The sequence below is a fragment of the Spinacia oleracea genome, chromosome 5 (genome assembly GCF_020520425.1).
Source record: "Spinacia oleracea cultivar Varoflay chromosome 5, BTI_SOV_V1, whole genome shotgun sequence".
Taxonomy (NCBI): domain Eukaryota; kingdom Viridiplantae; phylum Streptophyta; class Magnoliopsida; order Caryophyllales; family Amaranthaceae; genus Spinacia; species Spinacia oleracea.
Genome location: NC_079491.1, coordinates 546131 through 563590, shown reverse-complemented (window position 1 = coordinate 563590; position 17460 = coordinate 546131). Strand labels below are relative to the sequence as shown.

At 35.7% G+C, this 17460-nt stretch overlaps 2 protein-coding genes across 2 annotated transcripts; one reads left to right on the top strand and one right to left on the bottom strand.

The window, feature by feature from the left end:
• Positions 1-3544: 3544 nt before the first annotated feature.
• LOC110776416 (boron transporter 1) lies at positions 3545-7571 on the top strand. Its single transcript, XM_021980984.2, has 11 exons — positions 3545-4035; positions 4154-4236; positions 4329-4521; positions 4612-4750; positions 5037-5202; positions 5339-5505; positions 5591-5764; positions 5874-6107; positions 6232-6551; positions 6629-6896; positions 6990-7571. Exons 1-11 carry the CDS (start codon positions 3932-3934, stop codon positions 7284-7286), a joined length of 2145 nt encoding a protein of 714 aa, XP_021836676.1. The 5' UTR covers positions 3545-3931; the 3' UTR covers positions 7287-7571.
• A 1840-nt stretch (positions 7572-9411) lies between these two features.
• On the bottom strand, positions 9412-16374 carry LOC110776411 (nuclear cap-binding protein subunit 2). The gene is made up of 9 exons (XM_021980975.2): positions 16220-16374; positions 15278-15327; positions 12522-12745; positions 11867-12005; positions 11751-11784; positions 10567-10677; positions 10124-10177; positions 9903-10006; positions 9412-9768 (listed from the first exon to the last, which is right to left on the bottom strand). The coding sequence occupies exons 2-9, from the start codon at positions 15293-15295 to the stop codon at positions 9694-9696; spliced, it is 759 nt and encodes a 252-aa protein (XP_021836667.1). The 5' UTR covers positions 15296-15327; positions 16220-16374; the 3' UTR covers positions 9412-9693.
• Between the last annotated feature and the right edge of the window lie 1086 nt (positions 16375-17460).

Below are 17460 nucleotides of genomic sequence, written 5' to 3'. Positions count from 1 at the left end.
AGGGACAACTTGGGTGTACATTAGTATTGGTGGTGAAAACAAACGTAAGGAAATGTTGTATCTCTTCCATTTCTACTGATGTTTATGGGCATCTATGAATTGGAAGTTGATTTAGGCTATTGATACAGAGTAGGGATCCTCTTCATTTTCTAAAAGAAATGGTTAGATCAACAACAAAGCGATTAGGAAATGTAGTCTCTATTCTACTTCATTTCCTTTCTAATGTCACTTGGAACTGCCACAAAATTACTTGTTCGGTTATGTTTATGCTTTAGCTTAATAGACATTCTCTCTTGATCCTCTTTGTCCAACAGATAATCATTTCATACCTAATTAAGTAATGGAAGGTGTACCGAGACAGCTACGCTTAATCCAATTGATAATTAGAGACAATTATGGTCAAAGTCGAATCTCAATTGTAATATAATTAATACAGTTTGTACTTGCTAGTTTTCAGAGTCACCTACTAAAGGGGACTTGTAAAATGAGTTGGCAAAATCAATTCAAAGTATGCAACCCAATGCGCAATTATTCAACAGTAAAATGAGCCCCATATTCTTAACTGAAGTACTCAACACCATAAATTGTAGGCTGTATACTCCCACTGTTCGGACTTTATTGTCACGTTATCGCGTTACTAATTTTACTGTATTATTTTATACAGCGACTATTAATTCAGAAGGTAATAACAAATATTTTATTAGTAATCTCATAATGAAGAAATCAATAGAGTATAATCCTATAACTCTTTAAGATGTCAATTTTGGAACAGCTGACTTATGAGTGTTAAAAACTTAAAACGCCTCACCGAGTCACCGTAGGTCAGTCTTAAATTGCACCGGGGGCAAGTGTTTTCATCAGACAGATTCAATGTTTCAAGCTTTGAGCTATCAGAACCCAGAATTTCTGGGTTTGGCCTAGTTCTCTTTCTTTCTATTGCTCGTTCATGCTAATTTCTCTCGAATGTATCTTTGTACATCTAAGTTAAGCCTTGATTAGTGGTAACATTTGGATGAAATAATCTTGCTCAAGGGTATTGACATCATGAAATTAAGTAGCTACTCCGAATTAAATAAATAGCAAACAGTACGAGGATTACTTTCAGATTGCATAATTCAGGTTTATGATTTGCTTTCTTTCTAGATTAATTAGTTTATTGTAGGAGATGTATTATCTTTGTTGGTTGGTAAGTAAAGAAACACTTTGTAACAGCCAATTCTTTTCAGAATTCCTTTAAAAAAGACCACAAAAGACAATGGAGGAAAGGTAAAGAAAAGTAGGTGATCCAGAATCTGCTGGAAGATGCTGGGTTTCCAGAATTTCTATTACAGCCCTTGCTTGGAGTTTCTTGTTTCTGTTAAGGACTTAATTAAGGTATGTGTGGTGTTTATCATGTCATAAGAGAAAGTGGTTTAGAAGCCAACTTTCCCTTTTCCCCACGTGGTTAGGTACTCGTTTAACAAGATACCGCGATTAATTAACAATGAGTTGTATTGTTTCCTTGGGATTTCATACAACAGTATTTTATGGCTTGATGCAGTACTAAGCAACCTTTGTAGTTTTTGGCAATAAGTGACCTTACAAAGCAATTTACTTCACCTTTTGATTATTCAATTAGGAACAGAAAGACACAACTTTACTCGTAGACAGATTGTAATAGTGCTTAAGATTTCTACTGATCAGCTTCATCTGCCTTGTAGAACTGATTGCCTTGATTGAAAGTTTGATTATTAAGAAATGGAAAACAAATTCACAATCAAGTAAACAGCAGTTTGGAAATTTCAGTATTTAGTCTGTGAATATGTAGCAAAAATCTATCAGCATGGTTTCTGAATTTATGGTTGTCTTTCAGAACATTCATGGCTTAAAATCTGAAACAGTTGAGCATTTTCTGAAATTTTGTATGAAGTAGATTTTCAGAATTTAAAACCGTCTTTTCTTTGAAAAAAGGCTGAGATTTTGCTGAAACGTGTATGATTAACGTACTGTAGGCGACAATGTCGGTACAAAATGTAAAGTATGGCAGGGAAATCCGAATTTATGATTTCACATACATAGTATCTCAGTTTATAATACTAAACTAAGTTGTGTTGACGATCTCATTGGTAATGCTACAATAACACTGAAACTATAATATTGACTTTAAGCCTCTTGTGACAGGAACTGTTTGAGAAGATGATAATGAATTTGTGATTAATATATCAACCGACCTTTCATGAAGTTGTGACAAGGTTATTTTTGTTAATTGTTTAATTGCCTATTACAATTTGATACTACTAAGTAGAGATTAAGTGTGATTAAGCAATGATACGGTCATTCATTCTACTTTCTGTGCTAGCTTTGTCAAGACGAAAAGCCGGAAACTTTAAAATAGTAGCAGCAGCAGCAACTAGGATGCTTCATCATAGATCATGATATCAGTAGAAGCTGTCTTGAACTGGCAAAGGACATGTCACCAAACTCTTCCGTCTACCCTATCAAATGTTCAACCTTTTTCCATTTTTAACTAGTGTTAATTATAGTATTTGTTAAAGCTATCTTGTTGGATTACTGCCTTAATTTCACATTAGAAAACAGGGGAAGCATTTTAAAGGGGCCATTTGCAGTAGGGATATTTATGTTTTTAGTTTTAGTAGTACTCCGTCTTTGTAGAAAAAAATCGAGATTTCAGAACTATATCAATAAAAAAAAAGAGGGATAATTTGGTTCTTTTGTTTAACATAAATGAAAACAAGTGTGAACGAAGTTTTTGTGCACAAGAGATAAAGACAGTGTTTTCTGAAATGCTGTTAGCATTTGTTATAAGTTTCTGCTCAGAGACAAATCCTGCAATGCAGGGTACTATGGTTGATTGACTAGATTCTGGTAAGCTCTGATTAGAATCTACTCATGTAGACCAACTTGATTAGTACTCCGTATTATTAAAGGATACACTTAATAGAACTTGATTAGTCAGGCTATTCTGTTCGGGTTCGGGTTCGCAGCTCAAGGCATATTCAGGTGAGTAGTTTTTCGGACTAGGTTAATTTATCAGTTTCAGTCATACTTATTCTTGCTTGATTCAAATTATTTTACTTGTGATCTTATTGATAGTGTAATTTATACTAATAACGCGACAAAATGGTCGCTTTCTTTGTAAATGAGGGTGTATGTGACTAATCAATAACCATACAAAATGGGCAGACATTATGAAACCAAAGTACTGTACTTAATACTAACAAATTGTAAGATAATTCAAAGCCGTTGACAGAAATATTAGTTTTGTTTTGTTTTTCTCCTAAATGTTGGCGTCACCCGCCGAATATTTATGCATATCATGTGTGAGTAATTACTAAATAGAGCTAGCCTCCTTCCAATGCATCTAACAAAGAAAATAATGCATGTGTTATGTATAATGTAACAAAAACAGCATCTTATAAATGATAATGGCAGAGTTAACTTAGAGGGAGTAGTATTTTATATAAAATCATTGTTTAGGTTTTGACCCGCATTTTGCTTGTTTTATTCAACAACTTATTTGTCACCTTTTTTTTTATAAATCATTTTCAACTTATATTTCCTTTATGAAGCTGTATATATTTGGAGCTTTCCTTCCTACTTCCCTTCACTTGTTAACCTTAAGCCTCTCCTCCTCCTCAAAAAGGTTTTTGTGGGTGTTTCTGTTTGTTCGTTGCCACTTTGCTTGCTTCTAACTACTCCATTATTAATGAAGAACCATTAAAAATCCAGCTTTTATTTTGGGGGTTTGTTAGTTCTATGTTCATGTCTATTTCTTTCAACCCCAGCTGATTTATTTGAAACCAGTAAATCTAGGAAAGTCATGTAAATTATTCGCATTTTAGTCTGCTCCTGTGATTTTGGAGTAGTGGATCCAAATATTGTATGCTGAAAGTGATAAACTTTGCAAAGAAAAAGGCTAGATCTTGAAGCAATGGAGGAGACATTTATACCATTCCAAGGTATTAAAAATGATCTCAAAGGAAGATTGCTGTGTTACAAACAGGACTGGACCAGTGGAATCAAAGCAGGATACAGGTTTTGTTTTATACTTGTTTTTTCTGGATTCTTTCTCACTGTTGCTTTCTGCTGATTCTGTGTTTGACTCATCAAAGTTCATACCTTTTTTTGTTTTTTTTTAAAAAAAATGATTCAGGATATTAGCTCCCACCACATATATTTTCTTTGCTTCTGCAATCCCTGTCATTTCCTTTGGTGAACAGCTTGACAGAGAAACAGGTATTAATCTTTGATTAATTTGTTGCTGTCAAAATATAGCTAACTAATTAAGCTGAGTATGCTAAATTAGAAAGTTTGGATTTGATTTGTAGACGGAGTCCTAACAGCAGTGCAAACATTAGCATCAACTGCAATTTGTGGCATTTTACACTCTATCATTGGTGGTCAACCACTTCTGATCCTAGGAGTTGCAGAACCGACTGTAATAATGTACACATTCATGTTTAAGTTTGCAAAAGACCGCCCTGAATTAGGTCGGAATCTCTTCTTAGCTTGGGCTGGATGGTGAGCAATTTGATTTTACGCCGATTTTACACTTCATTTTGTAGGAGCAAGTGTTTTGAATGATCATTTTCTTCTCAATTATGTTATCAGGGTTTGTGTGTGGACATCGCTTCTGTTGTTCTTTATGGCAATCTTAGGAGCTTGCTCCATTATCAACCGGTTCACCCGTTTGGCCGGAGAATTGTTTGGCCTTCTAATAGCCATGCTCTTCATGCAGCAAGCTATTAAGGTGAGAAAAGTTGAATATATGCACACTTTCTATGATACTACTCTACACTTTATTGATACTATATAACAAAACTTTTGTGGTCCAAAACTTCCAGTTCAATGGACCCATAATCCCCATATAGAAATGCAATTAAGTAATCTAATATTTATGTATTAATTAATTGTTTATTAGTTCCACTGAGGTTGGATTTGGAGAAGTTGAGATAATTTGGGAAAAACTTTATGTACCACTTTTTAGTGATGGTTCAGTTTGTGACTTTGTGGTGAATGTTTTTTGATGGGTTTAGGGACTAGTGGATGAATTCTATATACCTAAGCGGGAAAATCCAAAGCTGACAGAATTCCTGCCTTCATGGAGATTTGCAAATGGAATGTTTGCTTTGGTCCTTTCATTTGGACTTATACTGACTGCATTAAGGAGCAGAAAGGCTAGATCATGGCGCTATGGATCAGGTAATTAGCATTTAGCCATGTTATTTTCAGCTTATAATGTATGTGTTCAATTTTTGGGTTCAAATCCATGTGGTGTTTGTCATATATTGATGCTTTAAAAGTGGTACTGAAACATGCACAATCATATGGCTACCAGGTTGGCTCCGAAGTTTGATAGCAGACTATGGAGTTCCACTTATGGTTCTAATATGGACAGCTACTTCTTACATTCCATCCAAAAATGTTCCACATGGGATACCAAGACGCCTCTTCAGCCCTAACCCTTGGTCCCCTGGCGCGTATGATAATTGGACTGTTGTCAAGGCAAGAATATATTTAAACTTGCATCATTAGAGTTCCCATACTTTTAGTTAGTTCCTAATTAAATTATTAGTGGTTTGTGTAACAGGATATGCTCAATGTTCCTATCTTATACATATTTGGAGCTTTTGTACCAGCAACTATGATTGCAGTGCTCTACTATTTTGATCACAGTGTAGCTTCTCAACTTGCTCAGCAGAAAGAATTTAATTTGAGGAGACCTCCATCATTCCACTATGATTTGCTTCTTTTGGGGTTCATGGTAATCACTTACATAAGCACATTTTAGCATAACTTAATTTAAGTTCTCTAATGTAGAGTATTTGAAGTTCTAATAAGCTGTGAAATTCAATTCCTCCTTTTTCTTGCAGACATTATTTTGTGGTCTTCTTGGTATTCCTCCAGCAAATGGTGTGATCCCTCAATCTCCTATGCATACAAAAAGTCTGGCTACCCTTAAACACCAGCTTCTTCGTAACAGACTAGTCGCAACAGCAAAGGAAAGCATAGGGATGAATTCAAGTTTAGGGCAGTTGTATGGAAATATGCAAGAAGCTTACCAACAGATGCAAACCCCTCTTATTTACCAGGAACCTTCAGCTCGAGTATAACTTCAATTCTTAGCTCGATCTTCATTCACCTAGTTTTTAATTTATGTATGTTTTTGTTCAAGAATTCAGAAAAAAAAGCTTACTTATTCAAGCTGTGAACTTCATTTTTACTGATCAGGGACTGAAGGAATTGAAAGATTCAACTATTCAAGCAGCAGCAAGCATGGGAAACATCAATGCACCTGTAGATGAGAGTGTGTTCGATGTTGATAAAGAGATTGATGATTTGTTGCCTGTTGAGGTTAAAGAACAGCGCGTCAGTAACCTGCTTCAATCTGTTATGGTTGGTGGTTGTGTTGCAGCTATGCCTATCCTTAAAATGATACCAACTTCAGTTCTTTGGGGCTACTTTGCTTTCATGGCAATTGAAAGCTTACCAGGAAACCAGTTCTGGGAAAGGATTCTTCTGCTCTTTACAGCACCAAGTAGAAGATACAAGTAAGTTATTTTCTGCTTCATTTTAAAGATTGTTTCAAGTATTTCTTGGTCACTGATTATATGTCCTTAAAATGCAGAGTTCTTGAAGATTATCATGCAACCTTTGTGGAAACAGTTCCTTTCAAAACCATTGCCCTTTTCACCATTTTCCAAACACTGTATCTGCTTGTCTGCTTTGGAATTACATGGATCCCAATTGCAGGGGTTCTATTCCCTCTTATGATCATGCTTTTAGTTCCTGTGAGACAATACATTCTTCCTAAGTTTTTCAAAGGAGCACACCTTCAAGATCTTGATGCCGCGGAGTTTGAGGAATCACCAGCTTTGCAATTTGATCTTACAACGGTATAATCACTCAAAAACACTCCAACTAAAACCAATAATCATATTCTGAAGTTTTTAGTTCTGATGTTGATTATTAACTGTTGCCTGAAACAGGAAATGGAGCTGGCATCAGGAGCTACACTTGTAGGGGATGGTGAGATGTTGGATGAAATGGTGACTAGAAGCCGAGGTGAGGTTAAGCATGTATCAAGTCCAAAGATAACAAGCTCAACAACAGCAACACCGACAAGAGAGGTAAGAGGGATACATAGCCCTCATATGTCAGCATACAGTCCTAGACTGAATCAACTAAGGAATGCATCTTGCAGTCCCAGAACTGCAGAAATCCGACCCTCTAAACTAGGAAAGAGTCCTGGACCTCCCACTACAGACTCTGCTTCTTCAAAGTAACAGCTTAATTAAAGTTGTTTCTTTTTTATTTATTTTTAACTCGATCCACCTCTTTTTGTCTAAGTTTTAGGAGGTATGTTTGTTGTTGTAATAGTGTTATTGAATGTGCTAGTATTAATCAAAATGTACTTAATAATCTTATTTCATAAAGCTGTAGCGTTTCTCCACAAGATTAACTCCAGCAAATACTGGTAATGTGAAATAGTTCTTGACTTGTATAATAGTATGAATTTGTTCTGTTGAACAAAGCTTTATATATATATGTATACTGAACTCTAAACCCTATTCATGGTCTTATATTGTATATACATATATCTTTTCTTGGCATCAATTCAAAGTATCTGCATCAAAGGGTACAAAACCTTAGTCAACTACCCTTAACTGTAAGTCAGCAAATCACAAATTATTTAGGTGTTTAAAACCCTTATGACAGGTTAACCATATTCATAATGTAGACTAATACTGTTTCTGCAAAGTATAAACCTCAAATGTGTGATAGACACCAATAATTTTGAGCAACTTTAACTTTAAAACGATGTGGTCTGACTCTGAGCTACCAACATCAGCCTGAAAAAACATGAAGATAACCAAATTGTTCATCTTTATTTTTTGGTGTTCATTGCCTGCATTCATTCCTCCACTATCCACTGTCTGTGGCTTTATATTTTGTCACAATGATGTCTTTTGACTTTTAACAAAGTGATATCAATTGAATCATTAGCCTTCTTTACAAATTTATGGTTGTCAGACTCTTTTCTTAATCATCATCAACTTGTTTTAATTATAGCTAATTATGCTAAAGAGTGTCATCTTTGAAAATTCTAGAGCAACCAAACATGTCTGAACCTGAGACTGTCTTAATACCTGTTTCCTGTAGGCTGCCATTCATGCAGGTTACTAGTCATCTCATGTTACTCGGACTTGGTTACTCATATTATGTGTCAAAGTCTAGTGATCAGTGTTTAAGGATACGACAAAGGTACTAGTGAAGATTTGAAAAGTCGGAGTAACAAAGATAAACACGGATCATGTAAAACAAACATTCCTCAACATGCATTCTTGGAGTAGTGGGTATATTCATTCCTTTATAGTCACTTCAATCTGTTCAATGGCTATCCCATTCTTACTACAACAAAAGGGAAAGTCATTAATCTGATAACACGAGAGAGATCGAAAAAAGAATGATCTTTAACTAGGAAAAGTGACAAAATGATAATGGGGAAAAACAAAAACAGCTATAAGGAACAGTTATGGTGAGTGGAAAAGCAGTGGCTAGAAATGGTTATGGAGTAAAAATGTAAAGATGTAACAACTAACAAGTGATGAGAATTGGACCTACGTTCTCAATTGCAGCCAAGAAATGATTTTGAACATTGGATTATACATATAGCATTTGACCTACGATCGAATTGATGGTTTTGATGGCCTCGACTAGTGAATTTGATGGGTTTGGTGAATTATCATATTCTCTTCTTTCCCGGTCCCTTTATTCTTTAGTCCTCGTCTAATCATTTTGCGATCTTTGTCGGAGTACTTTATCTTATCTTAGTGCGTGTAACTCCAAAATTATGTTTATGTAAAATTACTTGAATTCCTCCTAACATGTATGTTTTGCATTCTTTGTCGGAGTACAATTAATGTAATGTCAAGTGACTCAAGTTGTTCACTTTGATGTGATATACGAGGGCAATATAATTGTTGAACGTATTTTTCATTTGTCATGAATTGCTACAAACAAGTCATGTATATTGGGGTTCTGAGGTGGGATTTTGACATACAAGTTGACTTTATTAAGCCATTAGCAACTTAATTAGCAAGAGATGAGAAACTTAGATGCCTAAAACTTGCTTCTTAGAAAAAAGAAACATGACATTGTATCTATTGTGCATGCATAGTTAAAGAGAAACCAAGTTAGACGACTGCTTTCTTAGTTTTCTCCACTTGCAAATAACTTCAAACACCTTCCTTCTTCATCTTCAACAAACTATGGAGTAACTGTTTCGTAAATCTACACAGAACACAGCCCACTATAAATTTCCTCAAGAAAAAAAAAAAGGTAGACAGAAAAATGATAACTAAAATCAATCTGTAATCTGTATAATTGGTGGTAATGAAGAAAACAATATCAACTAGAATGAAGATAATCATACTAAATGCCATAACTCATGGCCCTGAATCCTTTTCTGGGTACCATATTAGCAGCAAGGATTTCCAAATGTAAGACAAAGAAATGACAGGCAAACTCATAGACAGTGGCTGCATGAACAAGTTTTTTGGGATCTTCAAATCTAAATTGATGTACAACATTTAACAGCAGATTAACTATCAAAAAGTTACAGCTAAATCGGAATCTAAACTTTCTTGAGCTAGAATCAACAACAATGCTTTCAGCTAATAACTTGTTTGCCTAAGTACGACGCTTCTCGTCTCCATCTTCATCATCATCGGAGTCCCCACTTTCACGGAAACGTGGATTTTTCTCCTGCACCATAGTAGACATCAGGGTGACATGTTTTACATTACAAGCCAGCACCAAACTAAGCAGAGGCAAATAAGCCATTTAAGGAACAACTGAGTAAACTAATAGCTGCAGTTTAAAAGAAACATTATACTCACCGGTCTAGATTCGTGGTCAGTGTTTCTACGAGGTTCCTGCTCACTTCTCTTTGGCATGTCAACAGGGTGACGATCATCCTCACGATGTCTCTTCCGATGGAAGTCTTTTCAGTCCAAAAAGCACATCATTAAGAGTTAAGACAGATAAAGCACAACTTTTGATTCAATAAATTAATAGAAGGTACATTGTGAAAGACAAATATGAGGTGCTTAGGGGCTACCTCTGCCGTGACGATAAGAGCCTCCATGACCATGGTTCCTTTCATTTCTACCATCTGCATATAGATTGTCATGATTTGTAATGGAAGCAATCTAAAGTAACCAATTGAAAATACATACTAATGCATAAGGCAACTCAGCACATGATACGTTGTTTTCCAAATCATACTTCTAAAGTACAAGTAGTAAACATTTATGGAATCAAGAAACCAAGGGTAATCTGAAAGACTAATTAATTAGCCATGTTTGATTGTAATGTAATACTCCCTCAGTCTCATTTTAGCTGCCCCTTTTGACCAATTTTCCTTTTGACCAATTTTTGTGAGAGTTTTTTGGTCAAAATGGGGCAAGTAAAACGAGACGGAAGGAGTATTGCTAAATATTGACTTCTTTGGTTTGTCAGGCTATGGCAAGATTCATCACAGTAAAGGATATAAGAACTTACAGTGAGATGGCATAGCAGGCTGAAAACTTCCCAGAGCTCCAGCACCATAATCCACAAGCGTCCTCTGCACCTCGAGTTCTCTTTGGACCAATTTTCCATAACCACCTCTACGTATAATGTGTTAAGGAAACTAATTCAACTTTTCCTTTTCAAGCATCGATAACCAAATGGAGCAAATTTATTCACTACAGGAACTCAACTCTCATCAATGGGATAACCCTTACAAGAATAGTACACCAGTAAGCAAGGTTAGAATAGTACACCAGTAAGCAAGGTTAGAAAACGCATTCAAATCAACCAGTACTTCGTAAAACCTCCCAGCAATAGAGTAAACCACAAACCCCGAACAATCCTAGCTTCATTTACCCCACCACCGTTGGCACCCTGAAAAGGGCAATGGAGTCTCTTTGGACCAACTACTATACAAGCTGATATTCCTCTATTTAGGGTTTGTTTGTTTCAACTAATTTTGACTTGTTTCAGAAAAATAAATTCAGAAAAGTTCAGAAAAAATAAGTCAGACAAGTTCTAACAAAATAATTTTTTTTGGACAATTTAACACACAAATAAGAAAATTTAAGACAAAATAAGTTCAAACAAATAAGTTGGGATAAGTTCAGATAAAATAATTCATAAGTTGAACCAAACAGAGTCAAAACAGTAACCATATATTGGCTTGACAACAACAAGAAGTAGAAATTTACAGAAAGTAACAGAGAATATAGTTAAAACAGGGTGCTAAGTAGATTACTAAGTCTGTCCTAGAAATATGCGGCTGAACCCAAATCCTATTAAATTTAAGCATATACGAAGTATTTACATAACAGAAAGTTGATTTTAGAATTCCAAGTTAATAACAAATCAAATTAACTTCAAATTTCTACAAAAGAAAAACACAGCCAGACCATTATAGTTATTGGGGCAAAATCCAATTTGGCAAACGAAGAGATTGCCAAAAGAAACTAAACTTTCTGTTTTCCCTACCCTCTTTCCTTTCCCCTTTAAAAATGGACAATGTTTTATTTGATAAACGGTTGAATATGAACTACGAAGTGCAACGAATCCATATTCACAAGGGAAATGCTCTTCATATATTACAAATCAAAGCTCCTTCTCGGATAGAGAAAAATCCTGTGAGACCAAGCATATAAACAGAGATTTTAAAATTGTTAGAAGAAGGATATCAGGATCATAGTCAGTACGATATTCATCACGCACCTGCAAAATGCGCAACATAAGGATAAGCAAAAGGGTAAGAACCAAACCAAATAGAGAAACTAAGACAGAACATGGCCCAGACCTGACCACCACTTCGACCGCGTCCCCATTGCCTGCCCTCTTGGAAACCCCAATCAAAGTCCACACGGATAGGGCGATCATCCAGAATCGTACCACTTATATATTTTACAGCATCTTCAGTGTCTTCTCTGGAGTAATATCTGTTCAAAAATAATTTGACGATGTAATAAGCTGTAGAGTGAACCAAATCACATATTCTTCAAGAGTCATGTTAGTTGTCAGTTCGTTGATGCATAGTTAGTAGATAGCTACATCAGAGACAACACCCCAAAAGTTCATAAATTAAATGTCGTTCTCATTGAGAACATAATAAACTAAATACAGGTGGAGAAGAACTTGAAACTAGTACAGGTAAATTTTCAAAAGATATTCCTTGCACATTATGAAAAACAAGGCAGGGAAGAGCTTTAAAGTGGAATAGGAAAATTAAACACGCGAAAAAAATATCAATCAAGTTTACATTATGAGCAAATAAAATATCGCCAACAAAGTGGAAACGTTGTTTGTAAAAATCAGAATAAAGAAGGGCTTTGATAACACAATTTTCCCAGATAAAAAGTTTGGACAGCATGTAATAAAGAAAAGCATGTGTAATATATTGCAAGTTCTACACATACACCTTAGAGCTAATAACTATGAAGAGAAGGGGTCCTTACAATACAAAACAAAATCCACAAGGGGTTTTTGAGTTCTTATCCAACCCCATAATCATCTTTTTAATCTCTCCAACTCGAGAAAATAACTCGTAAACTTGCTCTTCTGTTGTATAGAAAGACATGTTTCCAATATAAACTGTTGTCGAATTCTTCAATGCATCCTCAAATTCTTCTTGTGATCCAGGAAATCTCCTATCTCGGTAAGCTGAGAGCTTGTTGAGATCCTATATTGCAATTTGGTAATGAAAAAATGTCAAGGAAACATTACACGATAACCAAATAAACCAATACATGCTTACTGTATCGAACACCAAGTCCGCAAAGCATAAAGCAAGACGTCCATTATGGGAAATTCAGAAGAATAAAAGTGTAGCATTTCATTTGGAGCTGGGGGAAGTCTAATTAAACTGAGCTGGGATCATTAAAACAACAGGGTCATACCAAAGTTTCTGGTTATAAGCTAAATATCAAAAGATCATATCACACGATTGTGTAAGATTCCACAATAAGCTTAAGATCAACAAGTGTTTTTTCAAACTCAAAAGCAAGCTTGGTTCCTGTGTTTGTCATTTCCATTTCACCCATTTAATTTTTGGATTTGGCTCTACTATTTCATTCCACTTGACTGTTCTTCTCTTCCTGGGCCCAAATACACCTATACGACTACCACCACACTCACCTGCCGCCAACATCCACCGCCCCAGAAGGCAACAATCCCATAAACACCCACAATTTCTACCCTACTCTCCCAACAACCAAAACCAATTATGATATCAAATTCCAACCTAACCTTCCATAAACTTCCACCATTACCATAGAGGCTCACAACTTCATTTCCCTCCTATAGTCCTATCTTCTCTGACCACCGTCATAACCCCAAAATGCGACCCAACCATTATCACTTAACCCCGCAACACACACCAGAACCCAGTTCCCACCACTTTTTCTCACTCCCATCTTCAACACCCACCTTCGTAACCCCAAAATCCAACCACATGGTCTATGTACAACCCAGCATAAAACCCACAATACGCCGCAAGAACACCAATAGAGAGTGAGCAAAAGAGTGAGACATACCTTTTCATAACTTCGTAGCACGATCAAGGCTTTAACTGGTCAAAATTCAACTATTAAAGCTCACAGAGTTTTATGGTCGAACTTGACCACATAAACCTCCCCTCTCAAGTGGGTGGCGATGGTGAAGGGCTAAAGTGATATTTTGCATCAAAAAGTTACATCCCATGATAAATGATAAGTTTTAAGCCAAAAAGTCATTTACTCTACCAATATTTGTGTTACTTTATCCTATATGATGTGAATAAATAAGTTCAAAAGCCAAAAACATTTTTAAAAAATAATACGAAGTATGAAATAATCAAGAAAAGATTACTGGTGTATTGCTTATCCGGTAACGAACACACTTTGTTGAGAACCTCTGATTCACGGTCATCTTGTCATGGGTCAAAGGAATTGTCAGAGTTTTATGTCCTCAGTCGGACGTTCTGTTTCTCCGTCCTCAGCCGGACAGAAAAACTTTTGTTCACACCCAGCCAAATTTTCTAGTCTCCTCTTCATCTCTTAATTTGGTGTAAATTACTGATTATACCAAGTTATCTAACTTAGTTCAGATCTGCTGCTTTTTGAAAATTTTCATGAAGGATTTACCTTGCTTGGCTTCGATTAATTCGTACCAGCCAAAAGATGAGTTCTTGGTGTGGAAATTTGCAGGCAGTGGTTTCATTGTAAACTCAGTTATCAAGAATCGAGTTGTTTATAGGCTCGGTGAATATTTAGCCCTTTTTTTTTTTTTTATTCTTCTGAGTTCATTACATTTATTGTATATATTAAGTTAGTTTCTTTGTTTTTCTTAGTGTATTTCCTTGGTTTGCTGTGCAGTTGGTTTATAGTTTAGATTTAGCATTCTTTTTTCTATAGTGTAAATATAGTGTTGGGCTTCGGGTTTGTATTCTTCCGGAGGATGGAGCGTTATCATATACCGTTCGGCTACTCGGCTAGTTGTCTATCTTTGAAGTCTATTCACCAAGTTTACTTGGAACTGGGGCTGGGGTAGTATGAGGTTAGAGCGTAGTTTCATCGTATGTTCTGTTATACAAGAAGTTTGTTATAACTCGGAGAAAAAAGAAAAAAAAATCGTAGCATGATCAAGGTTTTAAATGGTCAAAATTCAACTATTAAAGCTCCCAGAGTTTTATGGTCGAACTTGACCACATAAACCTCCCCTCTCCAAGTGGGTGGCGACGGTGAAGGGCTAAAGTGATATTTTGTATCAAAAAGTTACTTCCCATGATAAATGATAAGTTTTAAGCCAAAAAGACATTTATTTTACTAATATTTGTGTTACTTCAGTCTATATGATGTGAATAGAACAGTTCAAAAGCCATAAACGTTTTTAAAAAATAATACAAAGTATGAAATAATCAAGAAAGTGTATTTGTGTATTGCTTATCCGGTAACAACACATTGCAGTTCTTTCAGAACACATTTTCAAGACTCGGTATGTTCTATCTTGTAAATTTCCTATATCCAAGCAAAATTATGCTATGAAAATACTAATCTGCAGCTGAATATGCTACCCTCTTTTACCTATTCAAAAACACCTCGTGTTGTCCGGACCTTGAGTTAAAAAAAGTAACTTTCGAAAGGTCCGCAGATCATTCAAATTCATCAATCATCCATATGTTACGGGTAACAATTACAGGATACAGTAAATTAAAGTAAAGGAGGGGGATTCTTACCTTGAACAAAGAAGCCATTTGAAAAGAGTCCTCTCTCAATATTTGGTGTCCTACAAAGATAAGACAAGTATTAACTTGCATCGAGGAATAAAATGATCCTGCCTTTTTATGATAACTGACTAAAAAATCAAACCTTTTTCACCGTCTTAAATAGTTGATTTCCCTTCACAACATTTCCCTAAAGCCCTCTAGTGTCTAATTTCTACCATATTCAGACAATAAGAAAGCTTACAAATACCATCAATGTAAATGACAAATCAATCTAAAAGACTCCAGCTCCCATATTATTTGCACACCGAATTAAATACATGTAGAGTGTGGACTTCCGTCAATGGAAATTTTCAATAAATATTGGAGTGGAAATGAAAGAACATAATTTATCTATAGCTTCGCATTCATATGGACCTAAACAATAATAATCCAAACACAATATAACTACATTTATCAGAAGTTTTACTATGTTTAACGAGGTGCCAGTGATTTCAGAAATGTCCATCCTTTGTTTGGGAGAGTAGCTGGGATTAACAAATGGCACCAGTCTACCATATCAAAGGAAGTGACCAATGTTCCCAAAAGAAAGAGACAATTGACTACTGATAATTCGCCACTCACAAAATAACGGGAAATCAATAAGCAATGAGCTCAAATTAAAGTAAACAGCAATGTATGAAGTTTCAGATGCCCACTCGTCAATCTTAGAACCCTAATTATCAAAACCCTCCAGAAAAAAAGGAGAGTGAAAGGGGGATGTAATTGCCAAAACAAATAAAGATTCAAGCAGGCCAAAAATTCGAATCATATCAGAAAGCAAAATACGAACTTCAAGTAGAATTATCAACGGAATTTTATTAAACAATTGAAACCCACCAAAAAATTACATTTTTTAATCAATCAAAATACAAACAAAATGAACAGAAAAATCGATAGAAAATAGATCATTACCGAGAATAGCAGAAGGAGAGGCGTTTGGCAGAAGCGCCGGCGACTAGAGATACAACTGCAAGACTGCTTCCGTTGTCGAGAGAGAGTGGTTAGGTATTAAGAGGAAGATGATACTGGAGGATGCACGAGGAGGCGATTTGCCATAGTTAGAGTTTGAGGAGAGAGAAAATTCTTCTTTTTTCTTACGGGTACGGGTTGAATTCTTTTTTTTACGTGGGTTGAGCGTACAAATACGGAGCGGGTCATTTTCATTATTGGAAGTTTGGAACTGATTGTTGGAGTCGGTGGTGATCAGGGTCGAGCTCTATCAATTACGATATGGTTGGAATTTGGGAGTGGCTCAAGAGCACACATGATATAAGTGATTCGCAATTAATGATGTCATGGTCTAGTGGTTAAAACTGAGTGTTTGTATACAATAAGTCTCAGGTTCGAATTCCCCACCCCATTTGTAATTTATATAGACCAATATGAGTTAAAAAAAATTGTATTGCTTGACCTGTGTCCAATCTGGTCACAAATCACTTGACGAAACCCTTGGTTGAATATTGGTCGACTCTTAAGCTCTGATTCATTTGAAAACACAATTGTGAACTACTCCGTTTTTTTTTTTTGGTTCATTACAAGAAACTTGAGTTACACCAAATATTTAAGTTAACTGACCGGGATTTATTTGGCCCAACTTAATATTCTAATAGCACACTCATGGAATTATGGAGCCTAAGGCTCAAATTCATGAGACCTCTTGTTTGTTCATGACCCAAAGCATAGCATACTCATGGAATTATGGAGCCTAAGGCTCAAATCCATGAGACCTCTTGTTGTCATGGCCCAACGCATAGCATACTTATGAAATTATGGAGCCTTATCCCAGACCAGTGAGACAAAGTAAAGAGGAACTTGATTCCTGAACTCTTTATCTTTTATATCATATTCAAGATACTTATTGAAGCGTCGGAGACTCCAAATCAGGACCCTCCACCGAAATTGGACTTCACCTTACAAACACTCATTTCTACGTTTGATATCCGAAAGATCCAAAAACATTTCAAGATTCTGATACCAGAACACAAGGGTTATCACTTTATCAATAACCCTATGATTAAGAAACTTCTTTTCTAATCACTTTATATAAAAAATACATGAATTGCATGGAACTATCTAACCTACATGTGCATCGCATGTCCCCTTTATTTGTTTACGGAAAACTTTTATGCAAAGAACATATAATAAGACATGGG

Coding starts and splice junctions, on each gene's coding strand:
- LOC110776416 (XM_021980984.2), top strand. CDS start 3,932: ATGGAGGAGACATTTATACCATTCCAAGGTATTAAAAATGATCTCAAA. Junction 4,751..5,036: donor TCATGCAGCAAGCTATTAAG/GTGAGAAAAGTT, acceptor TGATGGGTTTAG/GGACTAGTGGATGAATTCTA. Junction 5,506..5,590: donor ATAATTGGACTGTTGTCAAG/GCAAGAATATAT, acceptor TTTGTGTAACAG/GATATGCTCAATGTTCCTAT.
- LOC110776411 (XM_021980975.2), bottom strand. Junction 11,785..11,866: donor GCGGTCGAAGTGGTGGTCAG/GTCTGGGCCATG, acceptor CGCATTTTGCAG/GTGCGTGATGAATATCGTAC. Junction 10,678..11,750: donor TCGTACTGACTATGATCCTG/ATATCCTTCTTC, acceptor AACACATTATAC/GTAGAGGTGGTTATGGAAAA.